Source organism: Gossypium arboreum, chromosome 5, assembly GCF_025698485.1.
Source record: "Gossypium arboreum isolate Shixiya-1 chromosome 5, ASM2569848v2, whole genome shotgun sequence".
Lineage (NCBI taxonomy): Eukaryota > Viridiplantae > Streptophyta > Magnoliopsida > Malvales > Malvaceae > Gossypium > Gossypium arboreum.
In genome coordinates, this window is record NC_069074.1 from 17,212,431 (window position 1) to 17,236,093 (window position 23,663).

The following is a 23,663-nucleotide window of genomic DNA, read 5'->3' on the forward strand; positions in this document are numbered from 1 at the left end:
CCCCCCAAATTTTGTAAACTCTTTTAGGCGGTTTGAGTTTTGAATTTTTTTATTTACTTTAATATTATAATTAATGTTAAAAAGAAGAAGAAGATAAATTTGTATTTAGTTGTCAATGTTTTTAAAGTTTTATTTAAATTTGATTTTTATAAAATTTTATAATTTTTAATGATAAATTTAGTAATATTTTTTAATTTAATCTGATTGAAGTAATATAAAGTAGTATTTAAATATTAAGTTGAAAAAATAAAATTTAATAATTACAATATTTAAGTATAAATAGTATTTAAATATTAATTAGATAAAATAAACTTAAATAATTATAATATATAATACAAATCAAGAAATTCACTTAATTTATTTTTTAAAATTTTAATGATCAAAATTATCCTAAATTTAAAAATACATTGTTCATAATAAATCTAGCCCTCAATATGTATATTTTATATAAAATTTGACCTCCTTATCAACAACTTTGGCTTCGCCCTATTTAGAGTGTATATATATATTTCGTACAAGACAAGTTTAAAATGTCTTTATTGTGGATTAAAAACATAGCTTAAAATAATAATTTTAACATTAAAGTAGATATTTGTTAAGAATAAACATCATTATAATATATTAAAAACACATTAATATTATTTATTATCTAATCAAGATAAACTTATAAATTACCATTATATCTTCAAGTTATTTGGGAACCAACTGTTATAGTTTATTTTTTTTAAATTTAATCAATATTTTTAATATATATCAAATAGAAAATATTTGATTAGTTAATAATAAGATGACATATCATCACTTGTATAAAACAAAAAATATTAAAGGGTTTAAAATACAAACAATTCTTATATTTCTTAAAATAAATATTAATTATAATCGTTAAACATAAACAAATACAAAAAAATTAAATACGAAATTTGGAATCCAAAACCTCAATCATAATCCAAAACCCAAAAATCTAAACCTAAAATCTAAAAGCCGAAAGAAAAAAATAATTATACATTAATATTTAATTATGCTTAATAAAATTAATATCCTTTATTTTAACATCATTCAATTTTTAATTTACACAGATGATAATATGCTATTTTATTATTAACTAATGGTATGTAAAACTAAACATATACATCAAATATTAATCTTATATTAAATATAGTGAAAAATAAACATTCTAAAAATCATATTACCAATAAATCACATTTCCGCAATACGAAAGTATAAAAATCGTCTTAAAATATTTAAATATATAAAAAATTAATTTAGAATTGAAAACAAAATGATTAAATAATAAATCAAATTCGAACCGGTTTTGGAAACTTGGTGTTACTTATGGTTGAAAAATATTGGGCGTTGGTGGATTAATGTATTTGGTACCTAAAATCACTTTAATCGACGTAGGGTCATCTTTCTTCTTTACATGCTCAAATTATTTGGAAGTAGAAAACTTAATTTCGAAGGTTTAAATCACTTTAATATATGTGACCCAATTAGCAATCATGCTACTCCTCCTTTCTTAAAGTTGCTTCACCTTTATTGCTTTTTGTCCATGACCACCACAATCTATATTCTACAACTACGTGAGAAGCTCTTCCTTTCTTTGGTTTTGTTTGAATATGCTTTTACTTTCTTAGTTATTTTCAAAGCTCCTCTTTTCTTTAGTGTGTTTGAATTGTCTTGTTGTTTCTTAATGGGTAAGGAAAAAAGAAGCATGAAAATGCTCAAAACCACATATCCCTTGTGCGCCCTTTAATTTCACTTCCCACTCATCTTTCCTTTGCCCTTTTCAACTGATTTCACTCAAGTATTTTAAAATATACTAAAATATGTTCCTCGTTCTGAGTTTCAACATTTGAATCTTTGATCCAAAATCCGTAATATTTTGTCCAAATTATGGATCATTTCTTTTTTAAAACAAATAACGGAAAGTCAACATCCATGCAGTTCCCGTATTTATGTTTGTCTGTTCGACATTTTTTTTCCTTTGAATGTCCTGTTTTAATAATTGACAACTTTTTTCAGTTTGACATTTGAAAGACAATATGATATTAAAATGGATCAAAAATCCCATAATTGGATTAATTCAGAATTCAACCTTCAAATTATGCTTTAATCCGAGGTGGTGTTTAACCTTTAGGTATCATGTTATACGGCGTTATACTTTAGATACATATATTATATTCGTGATTTACTTGTATGAATTTGGTAGCAAATTTATTCACTTTAATTTCGGTCTTCCGAACTGTAATCCCCATTTACCAGGAAAAAAAAAATATCAGAGAAAACTTGTGTTATATAATTAAATCATGTAGCTTTTATATTACATGTAGATGATTCATTTGGTTTAATAATTTTGATTTGTTTTTATTGGGTTTAATTCAATTCAATTTAATTTATTTTAAATTAAATAATATTAAAATGATTTTATTTTTTATTATTTTAATAAAGTAAAACAAATCATTTAAATGCATAGACCAAACCCAAGTCTAAAAGTTTTTTTCATACTTGTTAAATTGTTTTTTTTTAATTATAATAATAGGGCAAAGCCCAAACAACAAACGCGACTAGTGCAACTTAAACGCAAGCCACACTTGGGGCGAAAAACTCCTTTGATCATCAAACCACTATATGGAGTTCGTTAAAGTGTATTTTTTGTAACGACCCGTTAGTCACGGGTATCAGAAAGTGTACTTTTGGGTCTCTGTTTTTGTAAAATGAATTCGTAAATATTTATTAAAATTATTTATGAAGTTAGTGGTGTGGTTAATTAAGTTTTGATTAGGTGAATTTATTTAAATTAAGAGTAATTAGGTGTAAGGACTAAATTGAATGTAGGAAAAAAGTTGAATTATAGACTAGAAAAAAGTGAAGGGGCTAAATAAGAATTAAACCATAAATTGACAAGTGTTTGGTATTCGACGTGAAATGTGTAATAATTATATACATATACTTGTAATAATTATATATACTTATTATTATTTAAGAAAATATTATATTATATTATATTATTATATTAATTAAAACAAAGTAAATAAAAGAAAAGAAAAGAATAGAAAGAAACAGAGAGTAGAACGAAATAGTGGGGAAAAGGAGAAAGAAAAGAGAAAGAAAAGAAGTAGAAAATTAGGGTTTTAAGTTTTAAAGCTTAATTGGTAAGTCAATTTAGTTTATTTTCTTGTAATTTTTATGTTTTTAGAATTTTAATATCAAATACTACTTAATCTATGTTGAAATTTTAGAAAATAATGAATTTTAGATGTTTTTCATGTTGAATAATTTAAGCATTTGGGACTAAATTGATAGAATTTTAAGTTAGAAATGAAAAAGGGATTAAATTGTAAGATAAATTATAAGTTTTGAATAATAGGGACTAGATTGAGAAAATTTTAAAATTTAGGTATTTAAGTGAAATTAGAGAGTTAAATTAAGTCTAAAATGGAAATTGAATGAAAATATGGAATTAGTTTTAAAAAAAACAAGTTAGTCTCGGTTTAGGGACTAAATTAGAATTTAGGCAAAAGTTGAATATAAATTGAAATATTCAATGTGAAATTGTATTGTATTGATGAATTTCAATTGTTTCAATTCCGTAGCTCGAAAATTTCGGTTTGTATTTCTATAATCTGAATCTAATAATTATTATTTGTTGTGATTTGATTAAATGTTATGATAAGTATATGAGGTGAGTGTTATCATCTTGATATTGAATTGAGATTATGTGAATTTATGATTGGTGTGGATTTTGATTTTAATTGAATTGAAAGATTGAAACTCTATTAATTGTATCAAGCTGAGTCGAATATAGATGGCATGCCATAAGATTGGAAGAGTTCAGGGATATTTCGACTTCGAGTCAATGAGACACTAGGTGTCAATCTATTACTTCGGATTAATTCAATGAGGTACTGAGTACCAATTTACTTTGGTTTAATCGATGAGACACTAGGTGTCAAATTATTACTTTGAATTATCTGATGAGGCATTGGGTGCCAAACTGGTGTGTTTTGGTTGGATCCGTGTATGCGTTCGAGTCCGAGTTGTGTTAATAGGGGTAATTAAAAGAAATGATATTATGAAAGGTATTTGATAATACCAAATGTGAAATGGAAATGAGACATATCAATTGTGTGACATAGTGTGAAAAGTTATTTGAGATAGCAAATGATGAGAATTGAATGTATTATGAATAAATTGATAAATTGAATGACTAATATTAATGTATGATTTAATGTGCATGTTAAATTATTTTACTTAAAGTATTCGGATTATAGAAATACCACTGAGTTATACTCAGCATACGGTTTGTTTTCCGTGCGCAGGTTAGGTTAAAGTCAGATTGCAGATTTAGCATCCATAAGGAATCCCTAACTTAAAACGTGGTGGTGTATATTTCTTTTTGGTAATGGCATGTACCTAGGATGTCTTATGATCGTCATTTGAAAAATGATTGTAAATGATGTTGTAAGATGATATTGGTTACTTATATACATGAATATATGTGTACTGTGTTGAGGCTATGATATGATGTGCTTGAGTTAGTGTATAAAATGATCATGATTTAGGTAAATATGAATGAAATTGATATGAATTTAGAATTTTGCTTAAATGGTGATTTATTGGACTATTTTTATAACATGAGTAAGGTACCTAAGAGGGTACATTGGTTAGGCATTTAGAATGTCTGTTTTGACAAGTTTTAAAGGTGTTTGATCGTGTTTTGAAGTGGTTGAACAATTGGTTTTTGAGTTGCTTGTTGTTAAAGATTGCAGGGTATGGTAAACTTGATGCTTAAGGCTCATTTTGAGTTCATATGGTCAGACACACGGGCGTGTGACTGGACCGTGTGAGATACAACGACTAACACACGGGTGTGTAATTTGGCCGTGTGTCCCCTGCAACCTTAGAATTTCAAAACAGAATGCTAAGGTAATTTCACATGAGCAGAGACACGGGCATGTCTCTTGGCCACACGGGAGTGTGTGCCCTGCAACTAGGGAAATTTTTGAAATATCGCGAAAAATTTCTATAGTACCCGATTTTGTCCGGATTTGTTTCTATCACGTATATTGGGCCTCGAAGGCTCAATAGAGGGACAATATGATTAATTCATGATATGAATGCTAATTGATTATGTAAATATTCGAAATTGATCTGAAAAGTTCGGTAATGCTCCGTAATCCGATTCCAACAACAGATAAAGGTTAAGAGTGTTACATTTTTAATCTTCCAGTATGCTTACATTTAGAATCTGAATAGTATGTTTCATTTTTAGTTAATTCAACGCCAGTAAGTATTGATATGATTTTTTATTTTAATCTTCCATCTATTTAGGCATGATAAATTGTAATAGATGAAAAATTTCCATCGTTTTAACTGGAGTAATTAAAAGCATCAATGATTTGAATTAATTAATTATAATATAAAAATAGAGGGTTAATATATGTAAGTGCAAATATTTAATCCTACATTTAAACATAATAAAGTAATCTTTAAAATAATATATACCTACCACAATCATTTTTATTTTATTTTTGAAAATTATAACAAATTTAAATATTTTAAGAATCTATAAAGTATTCTATTTTTAATTGTAAATATAGATAAATAAATAAAAATCTAAATTTTATTATTATTTTAAAAATAAAATTCATTAATTCATTCTATCAATGGGGCCATATAATTCAAGGAAAAAAAACAACAAACATCCGTAGTAGGTGTTGAGGGGCAAGGTCCATCAATGACTTCAGCCTCAATATCAATAAAACATATAATTGCAAACATTTAATACAATAAGGAAATTAGCTTCAGATAATTCAAAGCAGCGAGCAAAAATTGATAAAAAAATCGAGCATCTACTAAATTAGAGAGGAAACGACATATCATCCCAAAATTACTTGCAAAAATAAGACTATATGCGTAAACAAAACTAAAAAAAATGTACTAGAATAGCAGACAAAAACTTTTAAAAGTGAAGACTTATTGACAAAAAAATATATATAAAACTTAATACAACATAAGTCCAAACCGACTCGTGAAATTATTTATTATTCCAAAGTATTCTCAAAACAAAAAAATATTAAGAAGTCGATAAAGAGTCATCCACTTTTCAAGAGAATTACATGTGGCTGTTAGAGTTTCAGTGACGACAGACACCGCTATTTGCAAACCGGAGAGAAAGCACATTGAGTAAATGAGAAAAAAAAATGAGTTTATAGAATAGAGAAAAAGAGTAGCACCGCCATTAGAAAAAAAAAAAAAAACAATTGGCTTGGAAGAAAAAAAAGTACATTTCAAATAAAATTTGTTGTTGCCTCCTTACCTTCACAAACTACAAAATCGAACAAATAATAAATATTACAAAATTTTAAACAAATAAATTATAATCCAAAAAAAAAAGTATCACCTGACATACTCCCTCCACTTAATTGTCGCCTAGCAAGTCTTCTTTACCCCTCCAATCCGTATTTTACTCGTATTTTGTCAGATAATACTAATGCTACAGTATAGGTTGACCCCACCAATAAAAAAAAAATTTAAGTCTAATGTACATACTATTCGTGATAATTTTTTTTTATTAATGGAATAAAAAAACTTTTTTTTTGGTATTAATGGAGTAAAAAAACCTAAAATCTAAACATTGGGCATTATTGGTCACAATGATGGAGGGCATTTATGGAGAACCATAAAGTTATCGAACTAAAGCAACTTTCGGTTCGGCCATTGAACAAGAGACACAAATACAAATCAATGTCCAAACTCCAAACCAAATGAACTTTGGGTTAGTTAAAGTTGAACAATATTTTAATAATTTCGAATTATATGATCTTCATATAAATATTTTTATGGGATAATTAAATAGTTTTAATTGATGTCTAATTAATAATGTGAATTTAATAATGTGAATTTTTTTATAAAAAATTAAAATATTTTTAAATAATAAAATTTATTTTAAATATAAAAGATATTAAAGAAATTTCTCTAATCAAGTTGATGCGTGGTTGACTTGTGACACTAACTGTGTTAGGACTTCAATAATAGTATAAATATACAATTGATGGATGTAAAAATATAAATATTAAAATTTATTAAAAGCAATAAAACAGATTTGGTTAAGTAGCCGATCTAATATTGGATTAATGCAATCGACGTGGATTGAAATTTCATCATGTATATATATATATATATTGTTTTAAAGAATAAGATTAGAATACCCTCAAATAATATAATTTATTTTAAACATGAAAATATATTAAAGTAATTTTCCTAATTAAATTGATACTTAATTAACTCGTAATATTAACTTAATTAATTATTTAAATAATGATATAGAACTATAAAAGTATAAATATACAATCAATGAATGCAATAAAATATAAATATTAAAATATAATATAAGTAACAAGAACGTGTGATAAATATAATATTTTACTTATATATTCAAAATTCATCAAATACATCGTTCAAAAATGTATAATTATTTTTAGTTTCTTTTTAAAAACTAAAACATCCTCGTATAAATATTTTAAAATAATTGGAATCCAAAATATTCTAATATATGTAATATAAAATAGATTTCACCTTCAAAATTTTGTTACAAATTTAAAATTATATAATTATAATATAAAATTATATTAAAATTTAGCACTTAACAAAAATTGTAATCAATGAATTTACTCATACGTGATATGTTTCCTACGTGATGTTCGCCACGTCTACCAATTCAGAACTCATTTGATTGTAAAGAATTACACGTGGGCCCTTAAACACGTGATACTAATTTCGAAGTTTTTATCCTTTTCTTTCTCAAATCCTTTTCCCACCGAAAGTTCTCTTTTACGATTATACCCTTCTTCCCTTCCCGTTGCTTGTTTATTTATCGCTCCGATTCTTTCACGAATGAATGATATCAGACTTTGTAACGTGCAAAACTGAGAGATCATCCCTTCAGTTATGTCTGCGCTTCATTTTACTGTAACTTTCCTCCTTCTGACTCTGTTACTGGAAGTAAATAAAGCAAGTAAGTTTCTTCATTCCTTTCTTCCAGGGTTTAATCCAAGTATCTGAGATTAATTGTATGGTAAAATGTAGGATTAACCTTCTTTTTTCCTTTGTTTTTTTTTTTTCAATATTTTAAAATATAACTTTTTTATCTTGTTTATGCAAACTTTTCTTTGAACATCGTATATGTAAAAAACCAGTTCATTCCTTTGTTTTCGCTTCTAAGACATCGTTGAACAGTGGAAACAGTTCACTTTACTACATGTAAGGGGAAATTTGTATTCCCGAGAGAAGTTTAACAGGATACGCCTTTATTTGCAGAATCCCAAACATTTATTGGCGTAAATTATGGACAACATGCTGACAATCTACCATCACCGGCAGCCACGGCAAAGCTTCTCCAAGCCACTTCAATCCAAAAGGTCCGACTGTACGGGTCCGACGCCGCAATGATCAAGGCGCTAGCCAACACCGGAATTGGCATCGTCATCGGCACGGCCAACGGTGACATCCCTGCCTTGGCCTCCGACCCGAATTTTGCCAAAAACTGGGTGGATACAAACGTAGTTGCTTATTATCCAGCCAGTAAAATCATCCTGATTAACGTTGGCAACGAGGTCATCATGTCGGGTGATAACAATTTGATATCTCAGTTGTTGCCCGCCATGCAAAATGTCAAGAATGCCCTCGATGCCGCTTCGTTGGGGGCTAAGGTGAAGGTCTCGACGGTGCATTCAATGACTCTGTTGAAACAGTCTGAGCCGCCATCTTCTGGGAGCTTCGACCCGGCTTATGGAGACATGTTGAAGGGAGTCTTAGCATTTAACAATGCTACCGCTTCACCTTTTGCCATTAACCCGTACCCTTTCTTCGCTTACCGGAGCGATCCAAGGCCTGAAACGCTGGCGTTCTGCTTGTTCCAACCCAATTCGGGGCGTTTGGATGGCAACACGAAAATCAATTACATGAACATGTTCGACGCTCAGGTAGTCCCATACTCCCATGCATGTAACATGAACATGTTTTATAATTCCCAATTAAAATGATTCTTTTCGTTTAATTTAATGGATTTTTTACTTATACACAGGTGGACGCTGTTCGTGCAGCATTGGATGCCATGGAGTTTAAGAACGTCGAAATCGTGGTTGCCGAGACAGGTTGGCCGTACAAAGGAGACAGCGATGAAGTAGGAGCAAGCATTGAGAACGCCAAGGCTTACAATGGAAACTTGATTGCGCACCTTCGGTCAATGGTGGGGACTCCATTGATGCCGGGGAAATCGGTCGACACATATTTATTTGCTCTCTACGATGAGAACTTGAAATCCGGACCAACTTCCGAAAGATCTTTCGGGCTTTACCAATCCGCCGATCTCACCATGACTTATGACGTTGGCCTCTCAAAGAGTAGCAGCCAGGCCCAGGTGAGAAAACCGCGACGACTATTACTCAACAGCTCTCATCTTCATAGAGTTAATAATTGGCAGTGAATCTTATCTTTGTTTATTTTTCTCCCCAAGACTCCGGCAAGTCCCGCAACAGAGAAGACACCAGAGACGCCGTCAGCAGTGGCACCATCGCCGGAGCCAAAGAAAGCATCTTGGTGTGTTCCAAAGAAAGATGTTACAGATTCCGAATTGCAGGCAAGTTTGGATTATGCTTGTGCACATGGCATAGATTGTAGTCCAATCCAACCGGGAGGGTCTTGTTTCGAGCCAAATACACTATCAGCACATGCAGCATATGCGATGAATCTCTATTATCAAAGTTCTGGCCGGGATCCATCGAGCTGTGATTTCTCACAAGCAGCCATGCTTTCTTCTAGCAACCCAAGTACAAATTTCTTAAAGTGGACCTCTGCTTTTTACTGTATGAGTACAATTGTTAATCTCATTTTATATGAATATTTGGCACTTTACAGGCTATAATGGTTGCACTTTCCCTGGTGGGAGTACATGAAAAAGGAGAGTAGTAAGTCGGGCAGATGAATGAAGGGCAGTGGGGGGCAACTTTTGTTGTTCTTTATTTTCATCAATTTTCAGTAATGTTATTGAGTGATTGGCACTTCTTCAAGTGCGAAAAAGATGAAAGAAATGCTTACCTTTTTTAATTTAGAAATTAGGAGCTCATGTCTTGTTGCATTATATATATATATATATGGATGTATGTATGCATGTATTTGCAAAGGATTTAAGAATTGAGGCAAATTATTGTCCTACTTCAAAATAGGAAGTGCTGTCTTTTTATAAAGGCACATTGAAGATGACTTTTTAAGTAATTCAACCGTCGGTTTTCTCAGAAACTGGAGCAAGCAATGGTAACTTTTAACGTTGTCATTAAAATCTTCGAAAAAGAAAATGTAATTGCAGAAGAGTAAATAATCGTGATAAATTGCGTTCTTGAAGAGTATATTGTCACTACTCCAACTACGTACATCGTTAAGTGAAATTAAAATGTTGGAAGTATTTGGAACAACTGAACAAGCTTAGTCAAACCCACCATTTCTTTTAAAGAAAAAAAAAGAGAAGCAAACCACAAGGTAATTTAAATATTAGGACCTAATACGGATTATTTAGAAATTTTGTGATAAATTTATTTAGTAAATAAAAATTTAAATTTTATCATTATATTTTAATTATTTTTATTTATTAATTAATTTATAAATAAATATATAATTGTTTTTCTTTGTAGTTATTTTTATATATGTAATCTAGGCAAGCAAAAAAAAGTTTATTTATAAATTTTAATTTTAATTTATTTATTTATAAATAAATATATTTGTATATAATTAAGTTATTTTCTAATTAATTTTGTATAAATGAAGGGAAAAATCAAGAATATCTTATGACTTTAAACTTCATAGAGATTACAATCCATTTATATGTTACATTTTAATTTAATATTATGCTTTATTTTTTATTGTTTGGAAGTTATTTTTTTTAACTTTTAATTTCGTATAAGTTATAAAAATTAATTTTATATAAACATAACAGTTTTTTAATGATAATTTTATTTTCTTCCATTTTCAACTTTGTCTTTATATAAATATCGAAATTCATTCCTTATCATCTATGAGAACTATGGTTTCCTAAAAAAAAAGGAAAGACAAATCGATGCTTAAAATTTTGACAATTTTTTTTATGAGATTTTCACCACAAAAAATGTTCACTCGAAGGTTTATTGTCAATCTTAGTTTAATATGAATTATACTTCTACCATGATTGTTTTTCAATATTTTATGATTTGTTTAAAATTTTAAAAGCCTCAACATATAGCATGCTAGCTTATATCAAATTGTTCCTTCACTCATATATATATATATATATATATATATATATATATATATATATATATATATCATATACTTTTATTTTATTTACTTCAAAATAAAAAAAATTACTCTTTAAGTTTCTATTTAACTCTTTTATATCATTTTAAAGGTTACTACAGTATGAAGTTTAAAAATTTAATTTCTCAATAAACTTATAGTTTCTTACCTTTTCTTTATATGATTAATAGTGAATTCACATATGTGGTTTTATATCGGGTGTGACATTTAAATTTTTATTTTTTAAATTTAAATATAAAATATTGATATATCGACATAAGAGTATGTTCTTCAATTAGTCTTATCTATTTAATATATATTTATATATTTTTTAAGGAAAATGTATACTTAAATCTCCTCTCATTATAGTAATTTATTTATTTATATGCTAAATAGTTTAATATAAAAAGCAATGAATTTAGGTTTTTAATATATTTATTGCTTTTGCTTCTATTGGATGAGGATTATATTTTAAGTATTTATTTTATTTTTTTGGAAGATAGAATTACTTTTTGGGTAACTTACTTATATATTATTATCAATCATATTATACTTATTTTAGATAAAATGTCAAATATATATATATATAACGTCTATGTAACTATAGCTTCAATTTGCATATTTTCATGACATTTTCAGAAACTTGAAATCTAACCTTTTGAATTATCAAATTTCATATAATTAGATAATAATTTCTATAAAAATATAATAACTTACTCTATACAAAACTTATGTTTAAAACTTGAGTATTTTATAATTAAAAATTAAATTTATTTTTAAAAATCATTTTATTTTGATTTCTACTTGATTTATTTTTAAAAATAATTTTGGCGTGAATATATTAATTAAATATTAAATAGATGGAGATATAATCATAAATTCCGCTTTGAAACATATTTTTTATTATTGTACATTTAATTTTATTATAAATTATATTATAAAATTATTATATGTTAATTATTTTATTAATCTATTTAGACATTACAATTATCAAAAGTATTTAAATTACCTTTTATTATTTACTTAAGTATATTTAAAACCCTTCCTATTTGAGTTTTAGTTCATTGTTACAATTTATTTATAATTTACTGCATCAAAATTTTCTAAAATACTTAAATATTTTGTAATTTTTCTAAGTGCTTTGAAACCGATAGAAAAATAAATAATTTTAAAAGCTTTTAATGACTTTTAAACTTTTTAATGTGCTTTTTCGATGCAATTTCTTTTTTTTTTTTTTCTCAGCTAATTATTGAATGTGACAATTGGTTAAAATAGACTATCAAATCCATCAAGCCACGACAAAGAAAAAGGGTAAAAAAGCAATTTAGTAGCAGTATCCATACTAAAATAAAACCAACTAAAAAATAAATAAATCCAACAATAATAGAACCTCGAACTAATTTTATCTCAGCTTAAATTATCGAGCCATTAACAATGAGTAATTATTTAATATAAAAATTAAAATAAATATAATATTAATAAATTATTAACCTAAAATTTTAAACACCTAAAATAAAACATTGATATATATAACATATTCCATATATATTAAGAATAGTTTCTGTTATTGCATAATCTCTTGTAAATAGATTCAGTTTTCGGTACTCTCAATTTATCGTGCTGAAAAGGTAAAGTTTGGGGTTGGGATGTTGTTCATCTTTTGGTATTATCAAGGACATGTAATTCCATGTGATTTCATTGGTCTTGTAAAGGTATAATCCGGTCTGTTTCTGTACTGATTACTAACCCGAAGATCATATATTTCGTTGTTTGTATTGCATTTTTAACTCAATATTGTCATCATCATCATCATTATGTTGGCAGATGAAGTACCCATTATTATGTCACCAGGTTTTCATGAATTGTTGCCTAAGTCATCCTTAAAAACATTGATTTACTGAAGACAGCAGAGCAGTTGCTGAAGGAGATCAATGTTCCACCGCATCTTATCTGCATAAGGTGACTTTCAGCTTTTGTACCAAGCTCTAGTTCATGATAGGATTAATGGCCTAGCTGTTATTATCTTCCTTAGACATTCGCTGGAAATCGGCCTTCTCCAAGTCTTTTGCTACAATCTCTTAGTGCGTATGATATTGGGCAGGTGAGCAGCTTCTTTGCTTTAAATTTGATTTAATGAAGCATTTTGCATATAGCGGCCGGTATAACCGTTGAGGGATTCATTATTATTCATTTAGCTTTAGTCACTACTACGGTATGCCTTCTGGCTTTACTCTTCAAGTACAAGCACTTGATGCTAAAATGTGTTTCACATGTATGGTCTAACACAACAATTTCTTGGCTGCCCCAACTGTTGGCGAGCTATGAACATAGAACTGCCATGGAAGGTTCTATTTGGTGAGTTGAGTTGGGGAAGGTATGTGCCCACGGAGAACATTCCGTCATGTTCTTTACGTACAATCATACGATTCTAACTTCCAAGATGCAAATTTTTGCTGAATGTTTCCGTATGATTATTCTCCATCTTAATCTAAAATATCTGTTTAATATCTAAAAATGCAGTCACTAGCTTCTCAAGTCCGAAAGCAGCTTCATGCATCACAAAACAAAAGATGAACTTGTCTAGGGCTTTAATGCCAGTACTACCACGTTGTTAAGCAGATATCTAGAGGTAAGAAAATTATTACCACCTTGAACTGATTTTTTTTTCCTTCTAAAATTGCTAAAAACTTCTGTGAAGGACCAGAATCTATACATATCACTCCTTTTAGAAACAAAATGTTGACATAAATCACGTCACGACATCGGGATAATAGATTAAAAACAAGGTTGATTATCACATGAAATAGTGAAATATACTGTAAGAAAAGAAAATTTCTTAGTATCAGATACAAGTTGTAAAAAAGCTTGTGGGATAAGGATTTTAATAAAATGATATGTTATAAATTTTCTTCACAGGCAAGTTCTGATAGTCTAGCTGACCCACCATGGCAAGAAGATTACCAAGTTGGTCCTTATGCAAATGTCATGGGTTGCTGATTAAAACTCGCGACAAAACCCATCTATTTGAAGAAACCTAATTCCATGATTAAATGATTCACCTATTGAAAGATTGACTTTATCTTAAAATAAAATACTTATAAGTAATTTAAAACTAATTTGGTGCCACCGGCTTACATTCCGTTGTCGTCCAGCGGTTAGGATGTCTGGCTTTCACCCAGGAGACCCGGGTTCGATTCCCGGCAACGGAATTAGGTTTTTTTATCTTTTTCCAGGCACGCACGGGTGTCGTTTTGCCTAACTCTTTTTGTAATTCAGCAAACTGGTCGGGCTTGGGGCTTTGGTAATTGACAATGAGTCCTTTCCAGCACACGGTGTCGTTTGTGCCTAATTAACCACTCTAATTTACCATACTCAGTCATTGAAGGACTTGAATTTAACTTCTTCAGTCACTTTCTAGGCTCTGGCCAAACTTACAGCTCAAATAGCAACAAAAAAATTATTTCTTTCTTTTGGAGTTTTACAGACTCATATCGAGGATATTGATAGTACCCATCTCCGTGATTTGATGAACGACAAAGAATGATGCCAATCGATGAACGCTCATTATTTCCTCTGATTCGATATCTGCACAAAAGCCTTACAGGTTCGAAAAAGAAATGATGAAATATTTCACTATTAATATGCATGTTCCTATAGTGAGTTCGATGGAATGCTTTTGGACTATTCAAGACAATGTGCTACTCTTGACATCATGGATAAACTCTATAAATAGTTGAGGTGAATTAGGATTAATTATTGTTTCTGGGATTATGGATTTAAATTGGGATAGCTTTCGATTTTTGTTTAAATCTTTCCACCTTTTTAGGATGCTTCTCTAAAAACAACAAATTAAGTGAATGTTCAGCGGCGAGCATGTAAGTTTCAACTTTCTCTTTATACATCATTTCTTGTAAAAGAAAAAAGAAAGATTAGTGTTGATGCTTTGTTGTGAAAGTTAGTGATGTTGAAATAATTGTTGAATATAATTTAATGGCTATTCATTTTTAGTGTATTAGACTTTGCATCGTGTTTTGCTGGTACCTTTCAGATAAATAGAAGAGAGAATAGGTCAGTTCTTCATGTTGCTGTCCCGGCACCGTGGGATGCTGTTATGTTCGCGATGGAAAGCATGTGGTGCCAGATGTTTGTAATGTTCTGGATAAGATCATTGGATTTTTCAGAGAAAGTTCTCAGTAGCTCCTCCTGAGGAGCTTCCTGTTTTCTTAAACATCTAGTCGAATATGTTGTTCCTCAATTGCTGATATGCAGGTAAATGTTGGCAGGTTGGAGCTACCGAAAACCACCGAAGGATATGCTTGCAATTGGTATTGATGCCAGTTTCTTAGGTCCTTTATTTGTTCATTTGGCTCTCCAAACAGGTGCGGGTGCACTTTGTTATTAATTGTGTACTGTTGTTGGTCTTTTTACTTGTAACCCATGAATAAGGAAGCATAGCTGATGCATTTGGTTTCTCTTTGAGTCTTGACGACTCACAGACCCTCAGGCTGTTGAATTTGCTAAAGGACGCCATCTATGTTTGTAAGTAGTTGTTTATTACTGCAACTGGTATGTTTTTTGTGTGTTCTTTGTTTCTTCCATTGGGTAATTAGTGTCAAAAAAGAAGAGATGGACCAACTTGATAAAGTGAAAATCTATTTTCTCCTTTTGCTTGAATAGCCTATCGTTCATAGCTTGTTTTCTTCACTTCTCATTAACTGCTAAAGCTCTTATAAATATTGCTTCATATAACATATGATATGGTACACTGGTATCTATACTATTCAGCTTATAAATGTTTCCTATGCAGCTTGTTAAAAAGTTTGGCATTGATCATAACGATGCTTTTGCATTCTGGGACTGGGTTAGTGGTCATTACAGTGGTAAGTTTTTATCAATATCTTTGGTTCCTGTTAAGGATTAATACCTTTTGTAGTAGAGCTGTGGAAGATAATTAACCATGAAGTAAATTCGATTCCCAAGCCGTGCACAATCTCAAGTTTACAGTATCAATATGCCTTGTATTTGTGCCAGTTAAAAACATTCTAACTACCTATTTCATCCTACTTAACCAATCCGGCTCAGTCAACTAAGTCGTATTGAATTGTCTGTTATTACCTTCTCTCCAAATCAAACAAATGCATGAATTCCATCCTATTCTCGGCAAGATGGATATAAGAGCCTTTCCTCTTAGTTTAACAGTCACCCATTGCAACTACTGCTGCAAACTCTCAACTGATTTTTTAATCTGGCCCCCTCCCGTACTGCTCCCAAGTATCTACACTCAAAAAACAGATGATCCTTTGTCTCCAGCTCCAAACCAAAAGAATTGCGCCTGGCATCAATATTTTGCCCTCTCCTTATAATTCTAACCTTAGTAGGCAGTCTGTTTTGAACAGCCAACCAAGACACCAAAGAAAGCTTTGGTATATGAAATGGGTACCAAAGCTGCCGAATACTGATTTTTATCAGCCCTGCCACTTATCACATTCCATATGTTGCCAACTATAAACTTTTGGCCGTGAAATATCCATGCACCTGTCTCTGTAGGTTAATGAACTGAGCTGCTAAGCTTCTCAACTTGAGCAGCGTCTTCCAACACCAACAGCTATTGGTGGATCTCTGCAACCGCATAAAAGGACTGCCCTTATTGTGGTTGTGCTGCATTCACTTTTCGAATTTCTATAACTTGTAAATTATGGTTTATAGTGTCCATTAGGAGTCCGTATCTGATAGGTGATGTTGATCTGTGCAATTTAAAGAGTATCTCACTGTTCTAAGGAAATAAATCACTTCAAATATAACAAACAGAACTTAAGGATGAAAATGTTCTTCAATTTTCATTTATGGAGTTCATTTATTATCGCAAAATTCAGTTTTACACGCTGTACTAAGAACTTGTTTATTTTACAGTTGTAAATACCATGACAACTAAGAGTGTGTGATTAGTTTTAAGTTTCAACTGAGCTCTTAAATCTCCAACTACAGTAGTTCTTTTGGCAATTATTTCTTCATCTTTTTTACTTTGCCCCCTCTAAAAAAGTAATAATAATAATTTGCATGATTTTGGTATATACTTGAATATCTTGAATATATTTTGTGTTTTCTACTTCAAGGTTTTTAATGGGGACTTCAAGCATTGATCAACATTTCCGTTCAGCTCCTTTCAAGAATAATATATTATATATGCCTGTAAGTGCCTTAATATATATCAACTCCCACTGCAGTTGTGCGTCTTTGTTGCTCATAATATTAGCATAGAGCCATCTACCAAAGCTATTATGGGTTTACGGATTTGGCTGTAATCTAATACAGGAATTTAGATTGTGCGCCAATTGATGGTGTGCTGCTTCCTTACGAGGCTGGTGACAGGTGAAAGGCAAATCTGGAACAAATGGCTAACACAAGTTTTATCAACTAGTCAACCAGGTGAATTGTCTGTTGCATCTTGCATATGGTAGAAGAATATTAGGAGATTTGTGTTGCATATATAACATCTTAGACCACCTTGAAGGTGCTAAATTATATATTTGACCCTGGACCCGCAAAGCTATGGATCTCTGCCCATAGGAAAAATAAGATGCTTGTGCAAAAAATAAAGACCAGAAAGCTTTGTTGGAGACTGGCCAGATATGGCACATTATTGTTGTTAGTTACCATGACAAATTTAAAGAAGTACTAAATGTACTTGGAGAAATTGAATTGGTTTATTAAAAACTGCTTTTGAATGTTGTTCACCATAATATGGGTTTGAGAGTTCATTGTCTTAACTGCTCAAATCTTTACCTTTAGCTATGATGGAAAAAACGATTCTGCCACTGCATAACCTCATATTATAAATAGATTCAGCTTTTGGTACTCTCTAGTTATCATGCTGAAGTGGTAAAGTGCAAGGGGTAGGGATGGCTGTTCAACTTTTGGTATTTGTAGAATCAAGCTGTCCTAAACTGCAAGGTCAAGCTATAAGCATTTTAAGTTCTCGTTTGACATTGCCAGGGACGTGTAATTCTATGTGATTTCATTGGTATTTCAAGAGCGGTTAAGCTGGGCCCCTTAATGGTATAATCCAATCTATTACTGTACCAATTACTAACTGGACCATGTACTTAGTTGTTTATATTGCGTCTTTTAACTCAAAGTAGTCATCATTATCATTATATTGGCAGGTCAAGTGGTGAGTGGTGAGTGGTGAGTAATCATTGATGCCTCCTTTATGGGAAGGTATGTTTTATGCTTTTGTAGGTAGCAATTATCTGTCTTAACTATAGGGGCAATTTCAGGTTTCAAGCAACTAAATCATTTTCTTTTCACAAACAGTTGCCTGAATTCTGTATGATTCTTAAAAACATTGATTTTACTGCAGACAGTAGAGAAATTGAGGAAGGGGAATGTTCCACAGCATCTTATTCCGCATAAGGTGACTCTTAGCTTTTGTCCCAAGCCCTTTAGTTCATAACAAGATTAATGCCCTAACCATTATTTTATTCCTTAGACATTCTCTAGATATGGACCTTCTCTGTCTTTTGCTTTCATCTCGTATGCTTACAATATTGGGCAGGTGAGTAGCTTATTCTCTTAAATTTGACTTAACGAAGCATTCACTGAAGAGAGTAACACTGCACGTTTACTTAAAATGTTATAAAATTACCCATTGGATTTAATAAAATTATGACATCAGACGTCCAATAGGAGTTTCGAGTAAATACACAAAACTGTTAACCTGTTTTTTCCACTGTTTGACATTTTGAAGCTCATTTTTTAATGTTTTATGATTTTCTCAGCCACGCATGTTCTTATTGCAAAATGTGAAAAATAAGGGGGGAAAGATGAACTTGAAGCTCATGATAAACGGCACAGCAAATATATCATAGGCAATAAACCATATAAATCCACAAAATAGCACAGGTTGAACAGTATGCAAATATCCATGATAGAGCTCAGTTACTGCCGATTGCTGCTTCAGATGCTACCATTGACCCATTCAGGGTTTCTTACAAGACAAAATAACCGATAAGCAAAACAAAGCAAAGCTTTGTTTCACCAGTAGGCAGTAGTCCCCCAAACTTAACCTTCTAAAACAACCCCTAATCCTAAACCTAACGCTAATCCATTATAACATTAGGGAAAAAAACCCAGAGATTTAAACGCCAGTGGATCCAAATCCCCCAGCACCTCTAGTAGTAGAATCCAAATCATCAACTTCCAAAACATCAGGTGTCATGATCTTCTCAATGATCAACTGGGCAATTCTGTCACCCACTTTCACTTCAAAATCAACATCAGAATGGTTGAACAAAATCACCCCCAGGGGTCCCCTGTAATCAGCATCTATCACTCCAGCACCAACATCGATGGAATGCTTCCAAGCCAAACCAGACCTTGGCGCTACACATAAAATAAAATAAAATAAAAACAAACAAACAAAGTACCCACATTTTCAATCAGCCAACGAAATCAAATCATAATGAATTAATGAAGGAAATAATATAGTAGAGCAATATATTCTTACCAACGCGGCCATATGTTCCTTCAGGGATAGCAATGCTTAGATCAGTGGGAATCAACGCTTTTCCTCTGGCTGGCACCTTGGTATCTGTTGCACTGTGCCATAATTTTTTTTTAAAAAAAAGCCCATCAAATTTGTTGCATATCGACTGCGATTTCCATTATAGAGAATGGTTTGAGGAGTTACCTTGACAGATCGTAGCCAGCGGCGAGAGGAGAGCCTCTTGACGGCAACACAGCTTTTTCAGAAAGCTTTTTGACTTTCAAGAGGGAGGCTGGACAATGGGTAACTTCATGTACTCCATTTTGACCAAGTTTTGGGACTTTCGGGGATGGCTCTTTGATTTCAGGGCTGTTGTTAATCTGATCTGCTTGGGCCATCGTGAGAAGAGATCTTGGAAAGGTAGAGAAAACAGAGGGACGATTCCAACAGACTGGTTTGAAGACTAAAGATCGTGAAGCACAGCGATTATTGTTATATAAGAATAAAGCCGGGATTATAGGTACCCACGAACTGATGGCGCCAAGTGTTCCCGCCATTTCCAAGAGCGCCCACTCCTATCTGCCGCCCTGCTTAAATGCTCTCGGCTGGCAATCGCCTGCGGGCCATTCACGAAGCCCAAAACCATGTGTGTGGGTAAAATCTTGGAAACCCAATGGCCCAACCCATTATTTAACGTTACCTTACTTTTTGAGGATTAGCCATTAGTGGGGCATTGGATTTGGAGGTCCTATTTAATCTTTTGCATATTTGCATTTCTTGGAAACGTGGGCCACTCGGATCTAAAGCTTCGGTTTTTGCGTGGTTAACCTTTTCTAGGGGTTCATCGGAATACAAGTTGAAGGCGTTTTCATTATTATTAGGGTTAAATATCAATTTGGCCCTACAACTGTAGTTCGGCTTGTTTTAACATTGTTGTTCAAAAGTATTGTTGAGATAAAAAAGCGTTTTTGGAACTATAATATTAAATAGGTAATTTTTAATGTTAGACTTAGAAGTACTTTTAAAAAATATTTTTGGACCTTCTAACTTTTTTTTGGCAAAAAATACTTTTAACAACAAACCATAATTTTGACTTTTATAAAATATTTTATATAATATTTATATTGAGTATATAATTACTTTCTATTGAAATTTATTTCAAATATATAATATTATATTTAAATTTTATTTTGTTATATTTTAATATTTAAAATAGAATTTATATATTTTAATTAAATTTCTATAAATAATTAATATCAACTATTTAAAAGATTTAAAATTTATATTTTATATATTAAAATATTAACAAGAAATTATAATAAATTATTTTTATATTCTTACTAAAATATTATAATATTAATTAATTTAAATATTATTTAAATATATATTTGTTACTTTATAACACCATATCTAAAATAAATATTTTATTTCTCAAAAGTAATTTTAATAACAATACTAAACATTTAAATATTAAACTAAACTTTTAAAAAATTTCTCAAAAACAATTTTCACAACATTCTTTATAAACAATTATCAAAACTAATGCTAAACTAACTATCTCAATTTCTTTTTATCAATTTCGCTCCTCTACTTTTTTGTATACAATTATCTAAATGCTAACCGTGTATATTCCACGTCATTAATAGTATAAAAATAGATTAATTTTTTAAAAATAAATAAATATATATAAAGTCTAGATATTTAATAAAATTTCCAAAAAATATTAGAAAACTACAAAATTATAAATAAAATCCAATTCTTTAAATAATTTATATTTATAAATTCTAAAATTTTCTATAAATTAAAAACATATAAAATCAAGTAAAAATTTCCATTTATGTCAAAGATTAAATTATATACAATTGAAGCTAAGAAAATAAATAATGAGATTTAAAAAATTACACTAAAATATCATTTGGGATTCTAGCTAAGCTAACAGATGTTGAGTAACATAGTCAAATCCACTTTGTTTCTACAACCTTCCTCTTTGTTCAAAAGCACACTCCATGGTCAGGAATGGCCAATTAACTTGAAATTTAATGTCAATTTAGATTTTTGTAGAGTGCAATTAGTCGAGTAAATCAATAAGAAGATGGAGCTTTAATTCCGCTCTTCCAAGCAAAACTATAATATATTACGTGCCATTGTTTTATTTCTTCGCAATAACAAAGAGAAAAGCTGACGACTCAAGAAAGAGAAAAATGGGGAGCCAAATATGAAAAAAGTCGAGAAATGAAAGGGAGTAGAGAAGCCAAGCAATGCGAAGAGAAATTCCAAAATCCACCTCGGGTTCCTTTGATTTTTGAGGCTCAGAGCACCGTTCTCTACATTCAAACAGTCAAAAGCTCCCTTGAGCCAAGGAGAGGCCAAATATGATTTTATACTCCGATCCGACGTTGGAGGTGGCAGATCGAAGGCTTCTCTTGTGTTCAAGATATTGGAGTTATATTGACTTTGGAAGTGTTCTCTTCAAAAACTAAACTAAAACAAACAGAAAAAGGAGGACAGCTCTCATTTGATGGTGGCATTGGCCAAAGAAAGGTCGCTGGCAACGAGGAAGAAGCGGCGGCAACTATGGCTCTTAGAGGGATTGCTTTTTTGTTTAAAAGAAGATTTTGGCCTTTTATCGACCTCGAAAAAATACTTTACTACTAAAAAATGTATATTTTTTTTTTAATCTATCCATAATTATAATAATCGATTTAACTCAAATAGTTTTCTGTTACGTCAACAATAAAAACAACAACACCAATAATTTTCTTTTATTGTTTGTTGTCACTTATTAATGTAAAAATAAAATTTATAAAAAATTAATGAGAATTTCTTTTAATATTTTACTATATTTTTGTCCTCCTTAAATTTAAAGATTTTATTAATAGTCTATAAACGGAGTAGTGAAGTACTCATATAAATAAAACTTTTATTGGTCTTAACTAGAGGTGTGCATGGGCGGGTTACTGCCCGGTCAAGGCCCGCTCAAAAAATGAGAGGGTTTGGGTAAAAATATAGGCCCGAAATATGGGTTTGGGCACAAAAACGAGGCCCGTTTAGAAGATGGGCCGGCTCTGTAAAAAATTTTAGCCGGGCCAGCCCGCCCAATTATATAATAAATATATATATGTATTTTATTTTTAATTATATTTATATTTTAATTTTAATTTTAATATAATCAATTTTTATTATATTTTTCAAATTGTGTATTGTTTTAAGAATTGTTTTAATATTTGTTTTAAATGTATTTGATTATTTAATATATTTTAAATTTTTTTATTTAATAAAATAAGTTAAAAAAATTTAATATGGGCCGGGCTGGGCCGGGCTCGGGCTTAACAATTTTATTTCGGGCCGGGCTTGGGCAAATTTTTAAGCCATGTTTCGGGCCGGGCCCGGGCCTAGAAAACGAGCCTAGAATTTTTTGTCGGCCCGGCCCATGCACACCTCTAGTCTTAACTTCAATCCTTAATTGTTTTAATTAAATATTTTATATAAAAATAATAAAATACATTTATATTAATATACATTACTTTATTAATATTGGTTTTAAATAATTTCACTAATCGAATTGATGTAAAGTTAATTAATGACACCAACTCAATTAATTATGTTTGTATAGTATAAATAATTATTACTGTCATCGTTATCATCATCATTGTTGTTGTTGTTGCTATTGGGTGGACATTTACCCAAGTTACTTGATATTGAATTCTTATGCCACGATTGGTACGAGTATTATATTTTACACATGTTTTAACACTAGTTAATAATAAATTAATTTAATTGGTAATATTTAGCTACACCATAACGTACTTTTAATAAATGAATGATAAAATTTCGTTGAAAGAGATCTTAATTT

The 23,663-nt window shown here is 30.6% G+C and overlaps 2 protein-coding genes, 1 long non-coding RNA gene and 1 other non-coding gene across 8 annotated transcripts; 3 read left to right on the plus strand and 1 right to left on the minus strand.

Moving 5' to 3' along the window:
* Positions 1 to 7,808: 7,808 nt before the first annotated feature.
* LOC108484129 (glucan endo-1,3-beta-glucosidase 7-like) lies at positions 7,809 to 10,299 on the plus strand. Of its 2 annotated transcripts, XM_017787802.2 has the most exons (5): positions 7,811 to 8,017; positions 8,320 to 8,984; positions 9,086 to 9,421; positions 9,518 to 9,830; positions 9,919 to 10,299. In XM_017787802.2, exons 1-5 carry the CDS (start codon positions 7,951 to 7,953, stop codon positions 9,954 to 9,956), a joined length of 1,419 nt encoding a protein of 472 aa, XP_017643291.1. In that variant the 5' UTR covers positions 7,811 to 7,950; the 3' UTR covers positions 9,957 to 10,299. The 2 variants fall into 2 exon arrangements, with proteins under 2 accessions (XP_017643290.1, XP_017643291.1); XM_017787801.2 differs by having other exon boundaries at positions 7,809 to 8,017; positions 9,518 to 10,299.
* Positions 10,300 to 14,462: 4,163 nt separating this feature from the next.
* TRNAE-UUC (transfer RNA glutamic acid (anticodon UUC)) lies at positions 14,463 to 14,534 on the plus strand. Its single transcript has one exon. It is a non-coding gene; the product is annotated as a tRNA-Glu (tRNA).
* A 175-nt stretch (positions 14,535 to 14,709) lies between these two features.
* On the plus strand, positions 14,710 to 19,588 carry LOC108486725 (uncharacterized). 4 transcript variants are annotated; one of them, XR_008283287.1, is made up of 11 exons: positions 14,710 to 15,200; positions 15,374 to 15,472; positions 15,609 to 15,704; positions 15,822 to 15,864; positions 16,133 to 16,205; positions 17,439 to 17,514; positions 17,638 to 17,751; positions 18,319 to 18,381; positions 18,489 to 18,543; positions 18,686 to 18,739; positions 18,815 to 19,588. It is a non-coding gene; the product is annotated as an uncharacterized LOC108486725 (long non-coding RNA). The 4 variants fall into 4 exon arrangements; XR_008283286.1 differs by having other exon boundaries at positions 18,686 to 19,588; XR_008283289.1 differs by lacking the exon at positions 18,319 to 18,381 and having other exon boundaries at positions 18,686 to 19,588.
* LOC108486723 (deoxyuridine 5'-triphosphate nucleotidohydrolase) lies at positions 19,162 to 20,400 on the minus strand. Its single transcript, XM_017790922.2, has 3 exons — positions 20,015 to 20,400; positions 19,832 to 19,923; positions 19,162 to 19,707 (listed from the first exon to the last, which is right to left on the minus strand). Exons 1-3 carry the CDS (start codon positions 20,365 to 20,367, stop codon positions 19,463 to 19,465), a joined length of 690 nt encoding a protein of 229 aa, XP_017646411.1. The 5' UTR covers positions 20,368 to 20,400; the 3' UTR covers positions 19,162 to 19,462.
* Between the last annotated feature and the right edge of the window lie 3,263 nt (positions 20,401 to 23,663).

Coding starts and splice junctions, on each gene's coding strand:
- LOC108484129 (XM_017787801.2), top strand. CDS start 7,951: ATGTCTGCGCTTCATTTTACTGTAACTTTCCTCCTTCTGACTCTGTTA. Junction 8,985..9,085: donor TGAACATGTTCGACGCTCAG/GTAGTCCCATAC, acceptor ACTTATACACAG/GTGGACGCTGTTCGTGCAGC. Junction 9,422..9,517: donor AGAGTAGCAGCCAGGCCCAG/GTGAGAAAACCG, acceptor TTTCTCCCCAAG/ACTCCGGCAAGTCCCGCAAC.
- LOC108486723 (XM_017790922.2), bottom strand. CDS start 20,367: ATGGCGGGAACACTTGGCGCCATCAGTTCGTGGGTACCTATAATCCCG. Junction 19,924..20,014: donor GCTGGCTACGATCTGTCAAG/GTAACTCCTCAA, acceptor ATTATGGCACAG/TGCAACAGATACCAAGGTGC. Junction 19,708..19,831: donor AGGAACATATGGCCGCGTTG/GTAAGAATATAT, acceptor TTTTATGTGTAG/CGCCAAGGTCTGGTTTGGCT.